Consider the following 15,388-nt stretch of genomic DNA (forward strand, 5'->3'; position numbering starts at 1 on the left):
TGATGAGTTCTGCCTCTACCCTGGCCCCCACACGTGCCCTGACTTCATTTCCTCTTAGTAAATGTTCCTCTAACTCATTTAAGACCGGTCTATTGTTCTCAGGCCACACTGTAGTTCTTCTCTGAGCTCTCGGCACACCGCGTGGTCCCTGCTTCTGATTGGCAAGGACTGGCCCCACATCGGCCCTCTCTCCCTCCTTTCCTCCCAAAGGTATCCAAGCCACCAGTGTAGCTGCCTCAAATTAGACCAGAGAAAAGCCATCTATGTCTTTGCTACTCTGTCACCAGCCACCAAATCACTGCCCTCCTCCCACCCCTCACACCATTGGAACAGTCAAAACACATCTGCTAGGTCTTTAGGCAAAGACAGATCCACTGGAGCTTCAAGATTCTGTGCTACTCAAAGTAGCCAGTCCCTGAACTGAATGTCCCACAACAAGGACCTTGTGCCAAAGTGCAGTCACCTATGAGGCTAAACACACAACTTAGTTTAGCGAACGCTTTTTTCATAGTGACGATTGTCAGTGATGGAAGAAAGACACTGATTTACGTTCCGGTGCAAGTTTCTTATCTAATTGTGGACCCATTACAAACAGTTCTCTAGTGACCATTGGTCTATAGACCACACTTTGAGTAGTAGTACTGCTCCAAGCCAAACTAACATGGAATGTTCTCTGGACTTCTTTTTGGGAGAATCTAGCCAATAAGCACACCAAGACAATTGGAGAGAGGTGTTAATTAGGTTGGAGAGCTGAAAAGAAATTAAGTTTATTCTGAGGCTTAGTTCATATATTTTCATGGAGTGGAAAGGCTCAAAGGTGTAAATAACAGAAAAAGAGATGTTAGCCTGAAGAAAAACTTAGTCACTGATGTATATTTGTAGCTGTCGTATTTCATGTTTGGTTTAGGGGCCAAGGATGGACTGTGTTTTCCATCAGCCTCTACTTCTGCTCTGGCTCCCTTCCTTTGCCAGGATGACCCTCATTAACAATAATTCTCAGCCCAGATGGAGGCTTGGGGTGACAGGCTAGGGAGAAGTAGACAGGGTCCAACTCAAGGGAGCCAGGAACCATGCCATTCCCAAGAATGGCCACTAGGTGGCAACACAGTTCTACGCACTGACATTCAGGGAGGGAAGGGGCAAAATAAAAACCAGATGAGCTGGAAGCCGAGTGGTAGGGAATTCCAGAAAAGCTGGAGCCAGAGGGTTAGATACCAGTGCGCCCCCCCCCTCCCCCGCCATCCTCTAAGGCAGGCTTGGGATCCTCGAGAGGCCCAAATACTCACACAAGCTGCAGATACTTGAAGGTAGACAGCTGTCCCGGAACCAGTGTGAACTGGTTCCCATCCAAGTAACTACAGGACAGAACACAACAGTTAGTGAGGTGCTAGGGGAGCCTCCCCTGCAGCCAGGGCCTTCTAGTTCCTCTCCTCTCCTACATGCAGACCACACAGTTGGCCCAGAATCACTAACTGGAGGAGAAAAGATGCAGTTTCTTAGGCATTTGGGCAGATGCCACCCAAAGAACTCGGTAAAAGCTCTGACACACAAAGCCTCCCTTGGCTTCCTTTCTGCCCCTGCCTCGCCCTCTCAGCCTCCTCCCTGTTGGCGGGCGCTACCCAGGGCTCAATGCTGGGCTCCTCTCTCTCCCCTCTCTGCCCTGCAGTTTTCTTGGCCAGACGGGTCAGATCTGCCACTAGTCCCCTCAGGCCCACCTGCCAGGCCCCTCACCAGCTAGCAAGGCCCTCCCTCCACCTGCTGGCTGGTCCCGTGGGAGCCCCAGACCCAAACCTGCCCAAACCTGACCTCAGGGCTTTCACACCCAAACTGGTTCCCCTGACCCCCTCAGCATCACACCATGATCCTAACCACCCAGGCTCAGGACCCTCAAGGTGACTCTCCCACTCACTCAACAGCACCCCACAGCTGCTGACTCTCCTGCCACCGGTCTCTGCTCATGTGCTGTGTTCCGCTCTCACATCTCCCCTGAGTGCACACTGTCACCCACGCCTGGACTCCTCAGCTGCCTCCGTCTGTTCCTCCACCTTGGCCTCCCTTCTGGGACCCACTATACACACTGCTGCCCAAGTTGTTGTCCTCAAAGCCAAGCTCACCAAAGGTCCTTGTAACATTCCCTAAGGTGCCCCATGTCTACAAGGTGGAGCTTGGGATTCAAGATGCTGTGAAGGTCCCCTATCCCCCCAGACATCCTCGCTGAGCAGGGATCCAAGGGCCAGGAGCTGAAACCCCCGTTGGACTCCCTGTCCAGGACCCCCACCGACTGCAGCCCTCAGGATGGCTCGCCGCCACCCCCAAGGATCCAGAGAGCAGCAAAATCAGGGCTTTACTCATCCTGACCCATCACTCTGGGTCATACAAAGTGACTTCCCACCCATCTCACGTGATCCTCTCAATGGCTCTTCTCAACACACCCTAGTGGCCCCACTGAAGAGCTGGGAAAACGGAGGCCTAGAGAAGTCAAGTGATTTTCCCAGCCTCTGAACTTCAGCATCCTTAGTCAAAGAAGCCAGGCTGTTCCACCCGTCGCATTATGCTCAGGGTGGCCAGGAGGCACCAAGGAGGAAGCAGGACACTAACACGATGATAGAAAACTGGGCGAGGGACACAGGACAAGGACTGCAGTGGTTGGTGTGCCTGTAAAGAAACAGCCTGCCTCGCCAGTAATGAAAGAAACACAAACGAAAACCTCACACACTCCCCACAGGGAAGGAAAAGCGCAGCTATGGAGGCCTGGAGGGACCAATCCCAGGGGACAGGACGAGTCGGGGACGGACCACAGCCTCTTATTTGGGGGTGTCAGTGGAAGAAGCCCAGCTCTCCTCTGTCTGTCCCTCACACTGACATCCATGCCCCCACGTAGGCTCAGATACCACACCCAAATCAGCACAGGTTTTAGCGCATGATGCCCAGTATGGACAGCGGGGGTGGCCACGAAGGCCATTTCCACACCCGGCCAGCTGGGGCGCGAGGACGATGGCTTTTCTGGAAGGCCATGATGCAAAAGGCAGCAAGTGCCCTAGCAATGCAGCGCTCTTTGACGAGCAGCCTCACTGAAGGGATGTTCACCTCGGGGACTTTTTTTAATAGTGAAACATTGGCAACAACTCTCCAGCAAAGGGGGATTTGTTACATAGATCATAGTAGATTCGCGTGGTAGCGTCATGCGCGGCCAGCGAAAACAAACTTGTGTGAGAGTTTTCATGACGGAGGGGATGCTCACAAGCTGCGGTGAAGCGGCCAACGTAAGGTTACTTCTTATTTTAAAAGCAGGGCTCAGCTTAAAGCGAGCAAGCGCTCCCGTGGGAGACTCATGCCATCAGGTGACTGCAGAGGGGGGTCCGACAGAAGCTCAAAGGCTTCCTGGAACCAGTGTCTCCCGCGACGCCCTCGCTCCAAGCCCTAACCAGCTGTTCTTGGTGACCTTGTCCCCCCCCCCCCCCACCGTCAGGCCTGGGGCTACTCACAGTTCCGTGACATTCTTGGGGATGCCTTTCGGCAGGACCTGGAGGTGCTTGTTGCTGCATCGGACCACCGTGTCCAGGCAGGCACATTCCTGGGGGCACTGGGGGCGGGGCAGGCAGCCCCCCTCCTCCTGGCCTGGGGAGGAAGGCATTAAGCCACGTCAGTGAGGGGACAGGCCTTCTTAGGGCCTCTTATATCTGGGGCCGCGCTCTGGGGTATCTCAGAACAGAAGCCCCTCTCTGACACTACCCCAGGCACCGGTAAGTCCCCTCTTGGCTGCACGCCTTCCTCACTAGGAACGAAGCCCCTTGGACCATTTCGAGGTTAAGATGGGTCTTGGGTCAATTTCTTCTGCCTCAGGTCCAAGGTGGACCTCAGCACAGCAGGAGGATGGCAACCATACCATTTCTTGAGCACCTACTAAGTGCCAGACAATATGTCGAACAGGATCTCTTTAACGATGCAGAAAGGATGCCAGCACCACGGGGACAGAGACTGGTCTCTGCTTTTTTGCTCACAGCAGGAGCCCAGCACCTAGAGCAGGGGCTGGCACACAGGAGTCCTCAAAATAGATCAGCTAAACGAACGCATGAATGGTCTTATACTTTACTGAGAGCCGGAGAGGTTACATAACTTGTTCGGCTCGGAAGGCTGGTCAGAGACAACGCAGCGTCCGTACCCCCATCTGGCCGACACAGACTCTGAGCACCTTCTATCACACCTCCTTCATTTATTCACTCATCTACCCAGTAAATATTCCTCCCTTCTGACTGCGTGCAGGAGGAACAATAAGGACACCATGGTAGGAGCTGCTGAGGGCACTAGGAAGCAGGTGACAGAGACTATCAGTTACGGAGGGCAGTTGTGTGCAGGCGTCGTGAACTCCCTGAATCCTCGAAACATCTCTCCGGTGGATGTGCTATCAGCCCATCACAGAGATGAGAAAACTAAGGGCAGAGTGGCTGAGTAAGGGGCCCAAGGTCCCCCAGCCTGGAAGAGGGGCACGGGCCTGGAATCTAAGCCAGCTGCTCTCCACCACTTCAGTCTACTGCAGCAACATCTCAAAAGTGCTCCTGTCCCTTCCCCTCCAGGGAGCCCCTCTGGGGGGGGGGGGAGCCTCGCACGTGCACAGAGTCGCCTGCCGGGATGCACGGACATGACAGCAGAGCTCTGGAAGGTCACCCAGCGGAACACTGACCGGGAGTCATTCCAGGACCGGGAAGTTGGAACAGGCCAACACTGGTGATCTTTTTACTCTTCTGGATTGTGTGTTGTTTTTTTAAGCAAATGGTAATGCTTCACTTGTGATAAGAAAAGTAAAAAGAAATTGTTTCTTGAAAAGAAAATAATGTTTTCAAAAGATAATTAATGGCAGAAGGAAAGGCCCAAAATATATAGTCGGGTTTAAAAAGAAACAGAATTTGGGGCGCCTGGGTCACTCGGTGGGTTAAGCGTCTGACTCTTGCTCTCGGCTCAGGTCATGATCTCAGCGTTCGTGAGACTGAGCCCTGTGTCAGGCTCTGTGCTAACAGTGTGGAGTCTGCTTGGGATTCTCTCTGTCTCCTTCTCTCTCTGACCCCTCCTTCCCACTCTCTCTCTCTCTCTCTCTCTCTCTCAAAATAAATAAATAAACTTTAAGAAAAAAGAAAAAGGAACAGAATTTTTGGGTGGGGGATGGATAAAATAGGTAATGGGCTTTCACTTGTCGTGATAAGCCCGGGCGATGGATGGAATTGTTGAATCACTATATTGTATGCCTGAAGCTAAAATAATACTGTATGTTAACTATATTGGAATTGAAGATAAAATTAAATTAAAAAAAACATTTTTTTAAAAAGACTAGGAAGTTATTACTATATAAAATGATATACAAACATACACGTGAGTCGTATGGAATTTTTTTAAATAGCAAGTGAAATTGCTCTAGGAAACCCATTGACTGTTTAGAGAAATACCCTGACCTTCTCTCTTGGTGTGAAAGTTGAAGCTCCTTGCGCGGCCTGGATGGGCCAGTCTGAGAGCCGAACTGCCCCCTGGAAGCAGGCTGAGAGCGGGGCGGAGGAGGCCAAGTGGGGGCGGGGGGGGGGGCTGGAACTCCCCACAGGAAACTCCCAGTGACCAGGCTCAAGATCAGGGACCGCCGGCCTGAGCTGCAACCTTGCTCTGTTACCCTGGGTACAAATCTGCCTCCGGCAGCTGCCTTGCCTGCGTGGAGCTCTGTCGGAAAGTCACGGGATGGGGCTACTACACTCTGCACGGGCAGGGCTAGAAGGGAGGGCCTCAGGAAAGAGATGGGGAATCCAGAGGAAACAGGACATCAGGGTGAGAGGTGGCCAGGTTTCCCACGTGGTGGCCAGGTTTCCCACGTGGTGCCTGGGGCACTGAGGAACCGCCAGGAGGCAGATCAGTGGATCAGGCACATTTACATTAAAAAAAGTACTAAGATGTAGGGGCGCCTGGGTGGCTCAGTGGGTTAAGCATCCCACTCTTGATTGTGGCTCAGGTCACAATCTCGCAGTTGGGAGTTCGAGCCCCTCGTCAGGCTCTGAGCTATCAGTGTGGAGCCTGCATGAGATTCTCTCTCTCCTCCTCTCTCTGCTTCTCCCCTACGTGCTCTCTCTCTCAAAATAAATAAAGAAACATTTTTAAAAATACACTGCAATGTTAACTGTGATTTTCTCTGAGTGATAGAATAATAGGTAACGTTTATCTCCTCCTTTTACCTATTCTTTCCATTTTTTAAACAATAACTTTTTAAACAATAACTATTGCTCTTAAAATCATGGGAAAACACCCCCAGGCAGCGGTAGGCGCAGGACTAAGACTGGGTCTCCCTGCTCCCCGCCCCACCCCAGGCCCAGGGCCACCCCTCCCCACGGGAAACTCTTCAGGGCTGGCCCGCCTGCCTCTCCCTTCCCGCTCAGGGCCCCACGACTTACCTTCCTCACACCTGAAGTCAGGGAAGGCCACGTCCTGCAGGGGGATCTGCCGCAGGAAGTCTGGGTTCTGGCACCGCGGGTTCCCTGTCACAATCTTCCTCCTCCGCAGCCAGTCCCCCAGCCAGGCCAGCTGACAGTTGCAGTTGAAAGGGTTGGCCAGAAGGTTTCTGGAAGAGGCAGCCGTGTGACCAGCAACACACCCTCCGGGCTGGGTTTCCCTGCAATGCCCTGTCGCCCCACCACAGACTGGCCAGGCGGCCACCCGCGCTTTTTCCCAGACGACCGGCAGTTACCAAGACGTGGCATTCTGACGTGGTGGGACCCCACAGCCCACCAGGGCCCGACACCCCCAGTGAGTCCTTTCAAGTAGCCGCCCTTGGGAGGGCGGGCGGACGGGCGCCGGGGCTCAGATGCCGGAGCCAGACTTACAGCGTGGAGAGGGCCTGCAGGGTGTCGAAGGCCCCAGGGGAGATGGTGGCGATCTGGTTGTCGTAGAGCGAGAGCAGGCGGACGTTGCGCAGGCCCGTGAAGCTGTCGTTGTGGATGCAGCTGATGCGGTTGTTCCTCAGCATCCTGGGGGGCGAGAGGGGGGAGCCCGTGCTGTGCCCGCAGCCACCCACCAGCCTGCGCCTTGCCCACGGGGGCCTCCCACAGATTCTCCTCCCGGGGCCCTCCCCTCCCCACGCTCCCCCTCAGGATGCTCTCCCAGCCACCCTGCCTGCACAGCGCCCACACGGCCTGACCTCCGCCTGCACTCCCTGGGTGCCCAGGGCCTCCCCCGCCCCCAGGCCACGCTCTGCACCAACGCCGGGGACACTGGCCCCAAACCTAAACCCAGTCGTGTTCCTCTCCAGGCCGAAGCCCCAGTGGCTCCCAAACTGCCCGCGGAATAATGTTTACACTCTTTACCGCGACCCGCGGGAGCCAACCCCAGACCAGCACCGGCCGCCTTCCTGGAGAGGGACATACCCTTGACTCCTCTGTCCTGCGGGCATGTGTAGGGGCCTGCCTCTCCATGCCCTTCCCTGGCTGTGGTGTCCTTCTAGAATGACCCCTTCCCTCATTTTTATCTGCTTAAGTCTGTGTTCACCCTCCAAAACCTGGCTCAATTCCCCTCCCCAACTAAAAACAAAACCAAGCTGGACACAGAATAGGCGATTCACTAGGAAATTACAATGGTTTATGAACACCGATAAAAAAAAAATGTTTAAACTTACTAGTAATCAAGTACATGTAAGCAATATTGAATCTTTGCCTGACAAACTGCAAAATAACTAAAAATATAGTAATATAGTAATATATAAATATATAAATATAGTAATAGTATAGTATATAATATAGTATAGTAAATATAGTAATAGAGGGTCGGTATGGGTGAATGGACATTTTCACACTTGGGCTGGCAGGAGAATGGTTTGGGGCCTTCCTGGAAGTGAGAGGCAGGCAGCAAAGGCCCTAAACGGGCCTCATGCTTTCATCCTGCAAGGCTTCTTTTAGGAATTTATCAATAGGGAATAATCCTGGATGCACACAGAATTTCATGATAAAGATATTAATCACATTACTCATAATAAAAAATTAAAATAGCTTGAATTTTTGGGGTGCCTGGGCAGCTCAGTTAAGCATCCGACTCTTGATTTCAGCACAGATCATGATCTTACGGTTTGTGGGTTCGAGCCCCGCATCAGGCTCTGCGCTGAGGGCAGTGGAACCTACTTGGGATTCTCTCTCTCCCTCTCTCTCTGCCCCTCCCCTGCTCATGCGCACGCGTGCAAACACGTACACGGTCTCTCTCTCTCTCTCTCAAAAAAACAAATATTAAAAAATAAATAAAATAGCCGGAATTTCCAGTAGTTATGTAACAGACAGTCCTTCAAAATGATGCTGTAAAAGAAATTTTAATGGTATGTAAATGTGCTCACGTTGTGTTTAAGACAAAGCAGGTTACTAAATAAAATGGATTCTAGGACTCCGTTCAGAAATACCTACATGGAAGCACCCAGGTGTATGGGTGTGTGTGTGTGCATATGTGCAAGAACATGTGTGGATACAGAAGACTGGAAAGTAGTTGATATGGACAATTAGCAGCGTTTGTGTGGGCTGGAGGGGTTATGGCACTCCTCTTCCTGTGCCTGCGCTGTCACTCATGGGCTCTTACCGGCTCTGCCCCAGACCAGCCCTTCCCCTCTCCTCCAGCCCCATCCACACCTTCCTCAGAAAGAACCCACGTGACTGGCTGACTAGCCCACGACACCCTCATTCAAGGACTACCCGGCAAGTATAGAGAAGAATGAGGCAGCCCCATGTGAACAGCCTGGGAAAACAGTCCCACTAGATCCACGTGTGAAAGAAGCCGGTGGCAAAACACAGCACAAAGGGCATCCCCTTTCTGTAAACCAAACCAACCAAACAACAACAACAACAAACCCCAAACCCACAGGGAACCCCTCATCTATTCATTTCCTTTACACAAATTCCATGATGTGTGCTCTGAAAACGGATGGATAGCCCTACAGCCGGTCTGGGATTTAAACCCAGCAGGGCGGCGTCTAGAGCTATGCCTGCCCCCCTCCCCATAGTGGCCCTTGGCTGTTCAGATTCAAAAGAATTAAAATGAAATGAAATTCAAAATGTTGTGCCTCAACAGCGCTAGCCCCATGTCAACAGCCACACGTGGCTACTGACTAGACAGTGTAGACATGGGACATTTCTGCCACTGTAGGAAGTCCAACTGGACAGCACGGTCTATTGCGCCCTTGAAAGGTCTATGTGGTCACGTGAAGAGCTAGTGCCACCCGCGTGGAGGGGGGGGCTCTGCAGCACTTGTGGGGGGGGTGCGGGTGACCCCAGGATCTACTGAGTCCCAAAGTCTGGTTAGCTCTGGCTGGGCTCTGGTTCATGGGATCCCAGAATCCCAGAGATAATGGGCCATCCCTCCTCCCCCTTCCGCACTGGCTGAGTCACCTCAGCAATGTCCCCGCCTTGGGGCCACCCAGCCCTCCTGCCACTCCTGAACTAAACACACGTGAGGTGCTCTTGCAGCCTGATGAGAGGGCAGTGAGGGGGAACCTCCAAAAGGGCCCACCCCCACCTGCCCCTTCACCAAGCATCGACCCCACACCCCAGGGAACAAGAAAGCAGGCCTCACCACGGTTACCAACATCTGATTATTTGCCCCCTGCAGACCCTGGCTGTAGACCTCATACACCCTCAGCTGCCCCTCTCCTCCCGCCAGCCGGGGTCGGGAGGGGTGCCTCCCATCCTCTCTCCTGATGCAGACACCGACACACTAGCTTGCTTTTGCCCGTTGCAGCCTGGCCCTGCTCCCTGGCCTGCACACTCACAGCGTCCTCAAGCCGTCCAGGCCTCGGAACATGCCGCTCCGGATGGACTCCAGCTGGTTGGCGGTCAGGTGCAGCTCACTCACAGAGCCCGCACCCTCGAAGGCCCCATCTTCGATTTCGGACACCTTGTTGTTGCTCAGATTGCTGGACGGAGGGCGGCAGAAAGATTATGGAGTTGCGGACCCTCCCCCACCTTCCTGCACCCGCCCCCTGCAGGGGAGCTCTGCCCCCATGAAACTCCCCCCACACACAATATTTTCCTTCTCCCTCCCCAGCTAGAGTCCTGGCCACAACCTCCCCGCCAATGGGTAACTCACATCTTCTTCAGATGAGTGAGTTTTTTAAATATCCCAGTGGCTTCCAGGATGGAAATCTCATTGTTGTTTAATCGTCTGTAAGAGGCAATGAAGAGAACTTACACATTCACAAATGACAGACATTAGAGTATCTTCCAAATTGAGAATATTTGGGACTCAAACAAAGGGGCTCCCAGAAGAATTTATCTGGCAAGGCAAACTGATCGCTTATCAAAGGAAGGGTGGATGATGGTGCTGGGAGGGGCGGTGAGTGGGGTACTTTTAACACTAAAAATGCCATGAAAACTTACATACATGAAGGACAGATATGTGTAGCTATTTGTGCACATAGGCATGTGCACAAATTTATGTTTTTAAAGAAAAAAAATAGAGTATGGCCTAAGATCCAACTTGATCTAATGGAATCATATCTCCCAGAAGAAGGCAAAAGCCTGGTTGAGAAAAGCCACCCCGGCTCAGGCTGACGACCTTCCCTGCACGCCAGAGATTGTTGGAAGGGTCTGGAGGCGGTGAGTCAGAAGCAGAGGGGCTTCAGGGGTGGGGAGGTGCTTCCTGCTAAAGCCAGCCGCTGCCATGCTGGAGTCTCCAGCGGTCCCAAACAGAGCCGGACCGGGGGAAAGCCCAGTGTGGATCGAGGAGGGCTAGGAGGACTGGGGACCGGTGAGGATGTGCAGGGGCTGGGGGCCCTCACAGCTCGGCCGTGGACTGGGGGATGCGCTCAGGGATCTTGGTGAGCTTCAGGCTGGAGCACTCCACCAGGCTGGCCTCACAGCGGCACTTGTGGGGACAGACCACGTCGCTGTTGCACTCGCTGTTCAGCTGGTAATCCTCCGTGCCTACGGTGAGAGGGCAGGGGCGGGAGGCTGAGGGCCCCAGGGCAGGGTCTCCCTAGCCCCCTCAGCCTGCTGCCCCTGCCCACCAGCTGCCACCGCCCCAACCCCCTAGGTCTCCCGGACTCTCCTACCTGGAATGAAATACTGCTCTTTGGCTGGGGAGAGAAGCAGAAACACCATCAAGCTGGAATCTTCCAGGATGTGCAAGAGCCCAGGCCCCAGTCCCACTGCCCAGGTGCAGGCACCCCGGGAATAACACTGGGGTCCCAAATCAGAGCCCCAGAGCCCACCCGCCCAGTCCCCGTGCAGAGAAGGCCTTGCCACAGAGCACAGATGTTCCTTGGCCAGGTTGATGCTGGGGTGGTACCACCCCCAAATGAACCTCTCGGGGAGCACCCAAACCATGGCAACGCTCATATGCAATGGTACAAGACGGGGATGGGGCAGAGAGGCACCCGGTTCCTGACCAGGATCCAGGCTCAGAAGCTGACTCACACTGTTCCCAGCCAGTTTCTGCTGCCCCAGAGCCTGGAGGAGGCAGCTCTCTCCCTGAGGAGAGCTCCCAGGCTTCTCGAGTGTGAAAAGCGGTAGCATGAAAGCAAACTGACCTGGGAGCAGAGGAACCTGGGTCCTTGTGCGGGAGTCCTCCCTCAGGGACCTTCAGCCAGGCCTACCCTTCCCTGAGCCCCAGTAAAGTGAGGGGTGGGGCTGACCAACCGTTCAGATCCAAGTCTATGGTCTCGGAACTACCCCCTCTGAGAGGGTCTCCGGTGGCCTAGGACGCCCCTGTTGGAGCCATCCAGAAAACACCACCAGGTCCCTGAGCAGACTGAAGACAGGCAGGCAGGTGGACGGACAGACAGGTGGGCAAGCAGGCAGCTACCTGAGCACCGGAACTTCTTGCTCTTGATCTGCCCGATGCGCTTGTTGGCGAGGCGCCGGGGGCTGGCACAGCGGGCCCCGCTCGTCTCAATGGGGTTGGTGCGCAGGAAGTCTGCCAGCCCCTTGAGGTTACAGTCGCAGATGAAAGGGTTCTGTGCCAGGTGCCTGTCCAAAGGGGGCGGAGTGGGGATCAGAGACAGGGTTGCAAACTTGCACTGACCTCTGCCTGGACAGGGCCTCACTGCCTCCGGGTGGCTCCAAGCCCAGGGCTGGGCCCTGGGGGAGATGCACCACCTGGGGCCACCCCCCGGGCACACCCATCAGCTGGAGTATCTTGCCAGGGCATCGCAGCAGGGAAGGATCTCTGCAGGCTCTGGGTGTCCAGCTGTCCCTGCTACACTCCCCACTTCAAGCCTCACTCTGTCCCCTGTCCATCTACCTACCTGTACCCACCCTGGGACATTTCACAGACACCAGTGGAGGCAAGAGTGACCTGGAGACTGGCCAGATCACCCCATCGTTCCATGGGTGAGGGGACACAGCGGGTACTTGAACCCAGGACTGTCAGTGCCCAGAAGTCTTTGATGTGGGTGGTCCCTTCCACGTGGCCTTGGACGACAGCAGCTTCTTTCCACAGCCTTTGTCAGGAAGGGGATGAGGCCAGGGGTGCAAGGCTGGGTCCTGCAGCTGGGGTGACGTGTGTCAAAGTGCCTGCTGCAGCCTCTCACTTACGGGAATCTCCGTTCCCACCCCAGGCCTTTGGGACTGCTTCCCCCTGACCATTTTACATGCTGTCTCTTGACACAAGGGAAAGTCAGAGAACATGGCCGGATAGCTACTTATTGGGAAGTCACTCTTACTCTCTTTCCAGGCTGCCTGTGTGACCAGCAGGGTAGGTGTGGGGAGGGGGCAGCTGACAGGTGATGCTGACTATAGCAATCTGGGTTGCCGTAAACAACCACAGGGCTGGTTTTCCTGTTTGTGGGCCCTCACCACCCCCAAAAGGCTCAGACCAGCCACCTCTGAACCACCCCAGCAGCCAGCTTGCTGACCTGCATCTGGGCCATCACAGCACTGGGCATGTCCTGCTTTCTAAACTGAGACAGCCAGGGAAGAATATTCTAGCACCTGCTCAGGCTACTGTACCTGAGAGCCAATGCTTCTGCACGGAAGTACAGGGAGACAGAGCAGGGGCCAGCTCAGAGGCCCATCTAATGCCACCACTTCAGGCCGTCCACTTCATGGCCTCAGCCCAGTGCCCTGATGGGCCAACAGGGCTCTGCAGGCAGAGACACAACTGCTGCTCAGGGTTTGCACCCAGCTCAGCTCAGACCTCGGCTCTCGCTCTCCTGTTCATCACCTCCTGGGCTCTGGATGAAGGTGGGATGCTTGGTTGGAGCCTTCTTGGCCCAGACGTCCCTGCCACTCCCCTGGGCACTGTCCCCGCTTGCCTGCCTGAGTCCAGGCTCCTGTCAGCATCACCAGGTGGGCCGGGCCTTCTGCATCTAGTTGCACATTTGTCTCCCTATTCAAACTGTCAATTTGCAGAGAAGACGTGTTTGCCGACTCCCCATGGCAGAGTTCATTGCTGATGGAAAACGTATTAGGAGTCGGGGCTTGCTCTGGGACCCTCCCGACCACATCTGCCTATGCCTCACTGCCCGGCCTCTGCCTGAACTAATGGCTTCCCTTTATCACAATCTTGGTAGAAAACTGCTTAAAATCAATCCAATTATGTTATTCAGGCACACGTTAAAATGTTCAAGGGGTGCGGCGTAGAATATATCCTTTTTAAGAACAGGTTATTTGTGTCAAAACCAATCTATAAAAACTTGAACCACCCACAGAGACAAGAGGCTTCAGTATTTGACACAAATTAGAGTTTTTAATAATTGCAAAGGGCAGGGAGCTGAGAAGGGAAATTGCTCAAGAAGAAGGAAAAAATACCAGCTTGGGAAAATATCATCACGTTAAAGGCACACCCAGAAATGTGCTGCATGTGTGGCCATGAACATTTGTCACAGTAGAAGGTGGAAGCGAAGACTGTATTCTCAGTGTCTTTCTTGGAATATGCACTCAAGGAGTCACAACTAAAAATCTTGCGGGAGAGATGCTCAGCATCATTAATCAAATTAAACCCACAATGAGCTACCACTCCACACCCACTATGGGGGCCAAAATCAAAAAGACGAATGATACCAGGTATTGGCAAGGATGCAGACAAAATGGAACCCTTATAACACACTGCTGGTAGGAATATAAAATGGGACTTATAGCCACTTTAAAAAAATTTTTAAAAAAATTCAAAAAAATTTTTTTTAACATTTATTTTATTTTTGAGAGACAGAGCATGAGCAGGGGAGGGGCAGAGAGAGGAGGAGACGCAGAATCCGAAGCAGGCTCCAGGCTCTGAGCTGTCAGCACAGAGCCTAACGTGAGCCTCGAACCCACAAACTGTGAGATCATGACCTGAGCCGAAGTTGGACGCTCAACCGACTGAGCCAGCCACGCGCCCAGAAAACTGACGATTTTTTAAAAGTTAAACACAGATTTCCTATGTGACCCAGAAATTCTAAGAGAAATTAAAACATTTGTCCACATGAAGATTTGCAAGCAAATATTCATAGCAGCCTTATTCATAATGATTCCAAAGTGGAAATCCAGATGTCCACCAACTAAAAAAGATAAACACAAGGTGGTCTATCCATTCAATAGGAAATTACTTGGCAAAAAATAAAAAGGAACAAAGTACTGATACATACTGAAACGTGGACGAACCTCAGACACACAATGCTGGGACACCTGGGTGGCTCAGTCGGTTGAGCATCCAACTTCAGCTCAGGTCACGATCTCATGGTTTGTGGGTTCGAGCCCCACATCAGGCTCTGTGCTGACAGCTCAGAGCCTGGAGCCTGCTTCAGATTCTGTGTCTTGCTCTCTCTCTGCCCCTCCCCTGCTCTGTCTCTGTCTCTGTCTCTCTCAATAATAAATAAACATTAAAAAAAAACAAAACCTCACAATGCTAAGTGAAAGAAGTCAGTCACAAAGATGACACATCATGATGATTCCATTTTTATGAAATGTTCAGAAAAAGCAAACTACAAAGACAGAAATTAGACGAGTGGCTGCCTGGGGATGAGCTGGCAATAGGGATTGACTGTAAAAGGGACACAAGAGATTTTGAGGGGGTGATGGAAATGTTCTAAAATTTGATTGTGTTGATAGCTCAACAATTGAAATATACTAAAAATCACTGAATTGTACACTTGGAACAGGTGGGTTTTATGGTATATAATTTATACCTCATGAAAGTATTTTTTTTAAGTTTCATTTATTTATTTTGAGAAAGAGCATTAGCAGCGGAAGGGCAGAGAGAGGGAGAGAGACACAGAATCCCCAAGCAGGCTCTGTGACATCAGCACACAGCCTGATGTGGGGACTGGAACCCACAAACTGTGAGATCATGACCTGAGCTGAAATCAAGAGTTGGACGTTTCACTGACTGAGCCACCCAGGCAAGCCTCATGAAAGCTGTTTAAAAAAAAAAAAAAAACTGAAAAATCTCTTGGGGCGAGGAAAACTGCAGCAAA

The 15,388-nt window shown here is 52.8% G+C and overlaps 1 protein-coding gene across 1 annotated transcript in view; it reads right to left on the reverse strand.

Moving 5' to 3' along the window:
• SLIT1 (slit guidance ligand 1) overlaps positions 1-15,388 on the reverse strand; it is a 167,561-nt gene that overhangs the window by 26,610 nt on the left and 125,563 nt on the right. The window contains exons 14-22 of the mRNA XM_047073230.1: positions 11,800-11,963; positions 11,048-11,071; positions 10,775-10,919; positions 10,084-10,158; positions 9,767-9,910; positions 6,852-6,995; positions 6,423-6,589; positions 3,486-3,618; positions 1,287-1,355 (exon numbers count right to left, since the gene is read on the reverse strand). Of these exons, the coding sequence (XP_046929186.1) occupies positions 1,287-1,355; positions 3,486-3,618; positions 6,423-6,589; positions 6,852-6,995; positions 9,767-9,910; positions 10,084-10,158; positions 10,775-10,919; positions 11,048-11,071; positions 11,800-11,963 (1,065 nt within the window). The remainder of the gene's footprint in view (positions 1-1,286; positions 1,356-3,485; positions 3,619-6,422; positions 6,590-6,851; positions 6,996-9,766; positions 9,911-10,083; positions 10,159-10,774; positions 10,920-11,047; positions 11,072-11,799; positions 11,964-15,388) is intronic.

Source organism: Lynx rufus, unplaced genomic scaffold (assembly GCF_022079265.1).
Source record: "Lynx rufus isolate CCGP_SWC_20201006 ecotype Redwood Valley unplaced genomic scaffold, mLynRuf1.p SCAF_11, whole genome shotgun sequence".
Lineage (NCBI taxonomy): Eukaryota > Metazoa > Chordata > Mammalia > Carnivora > Felidae > Lynx > Lynx rufus.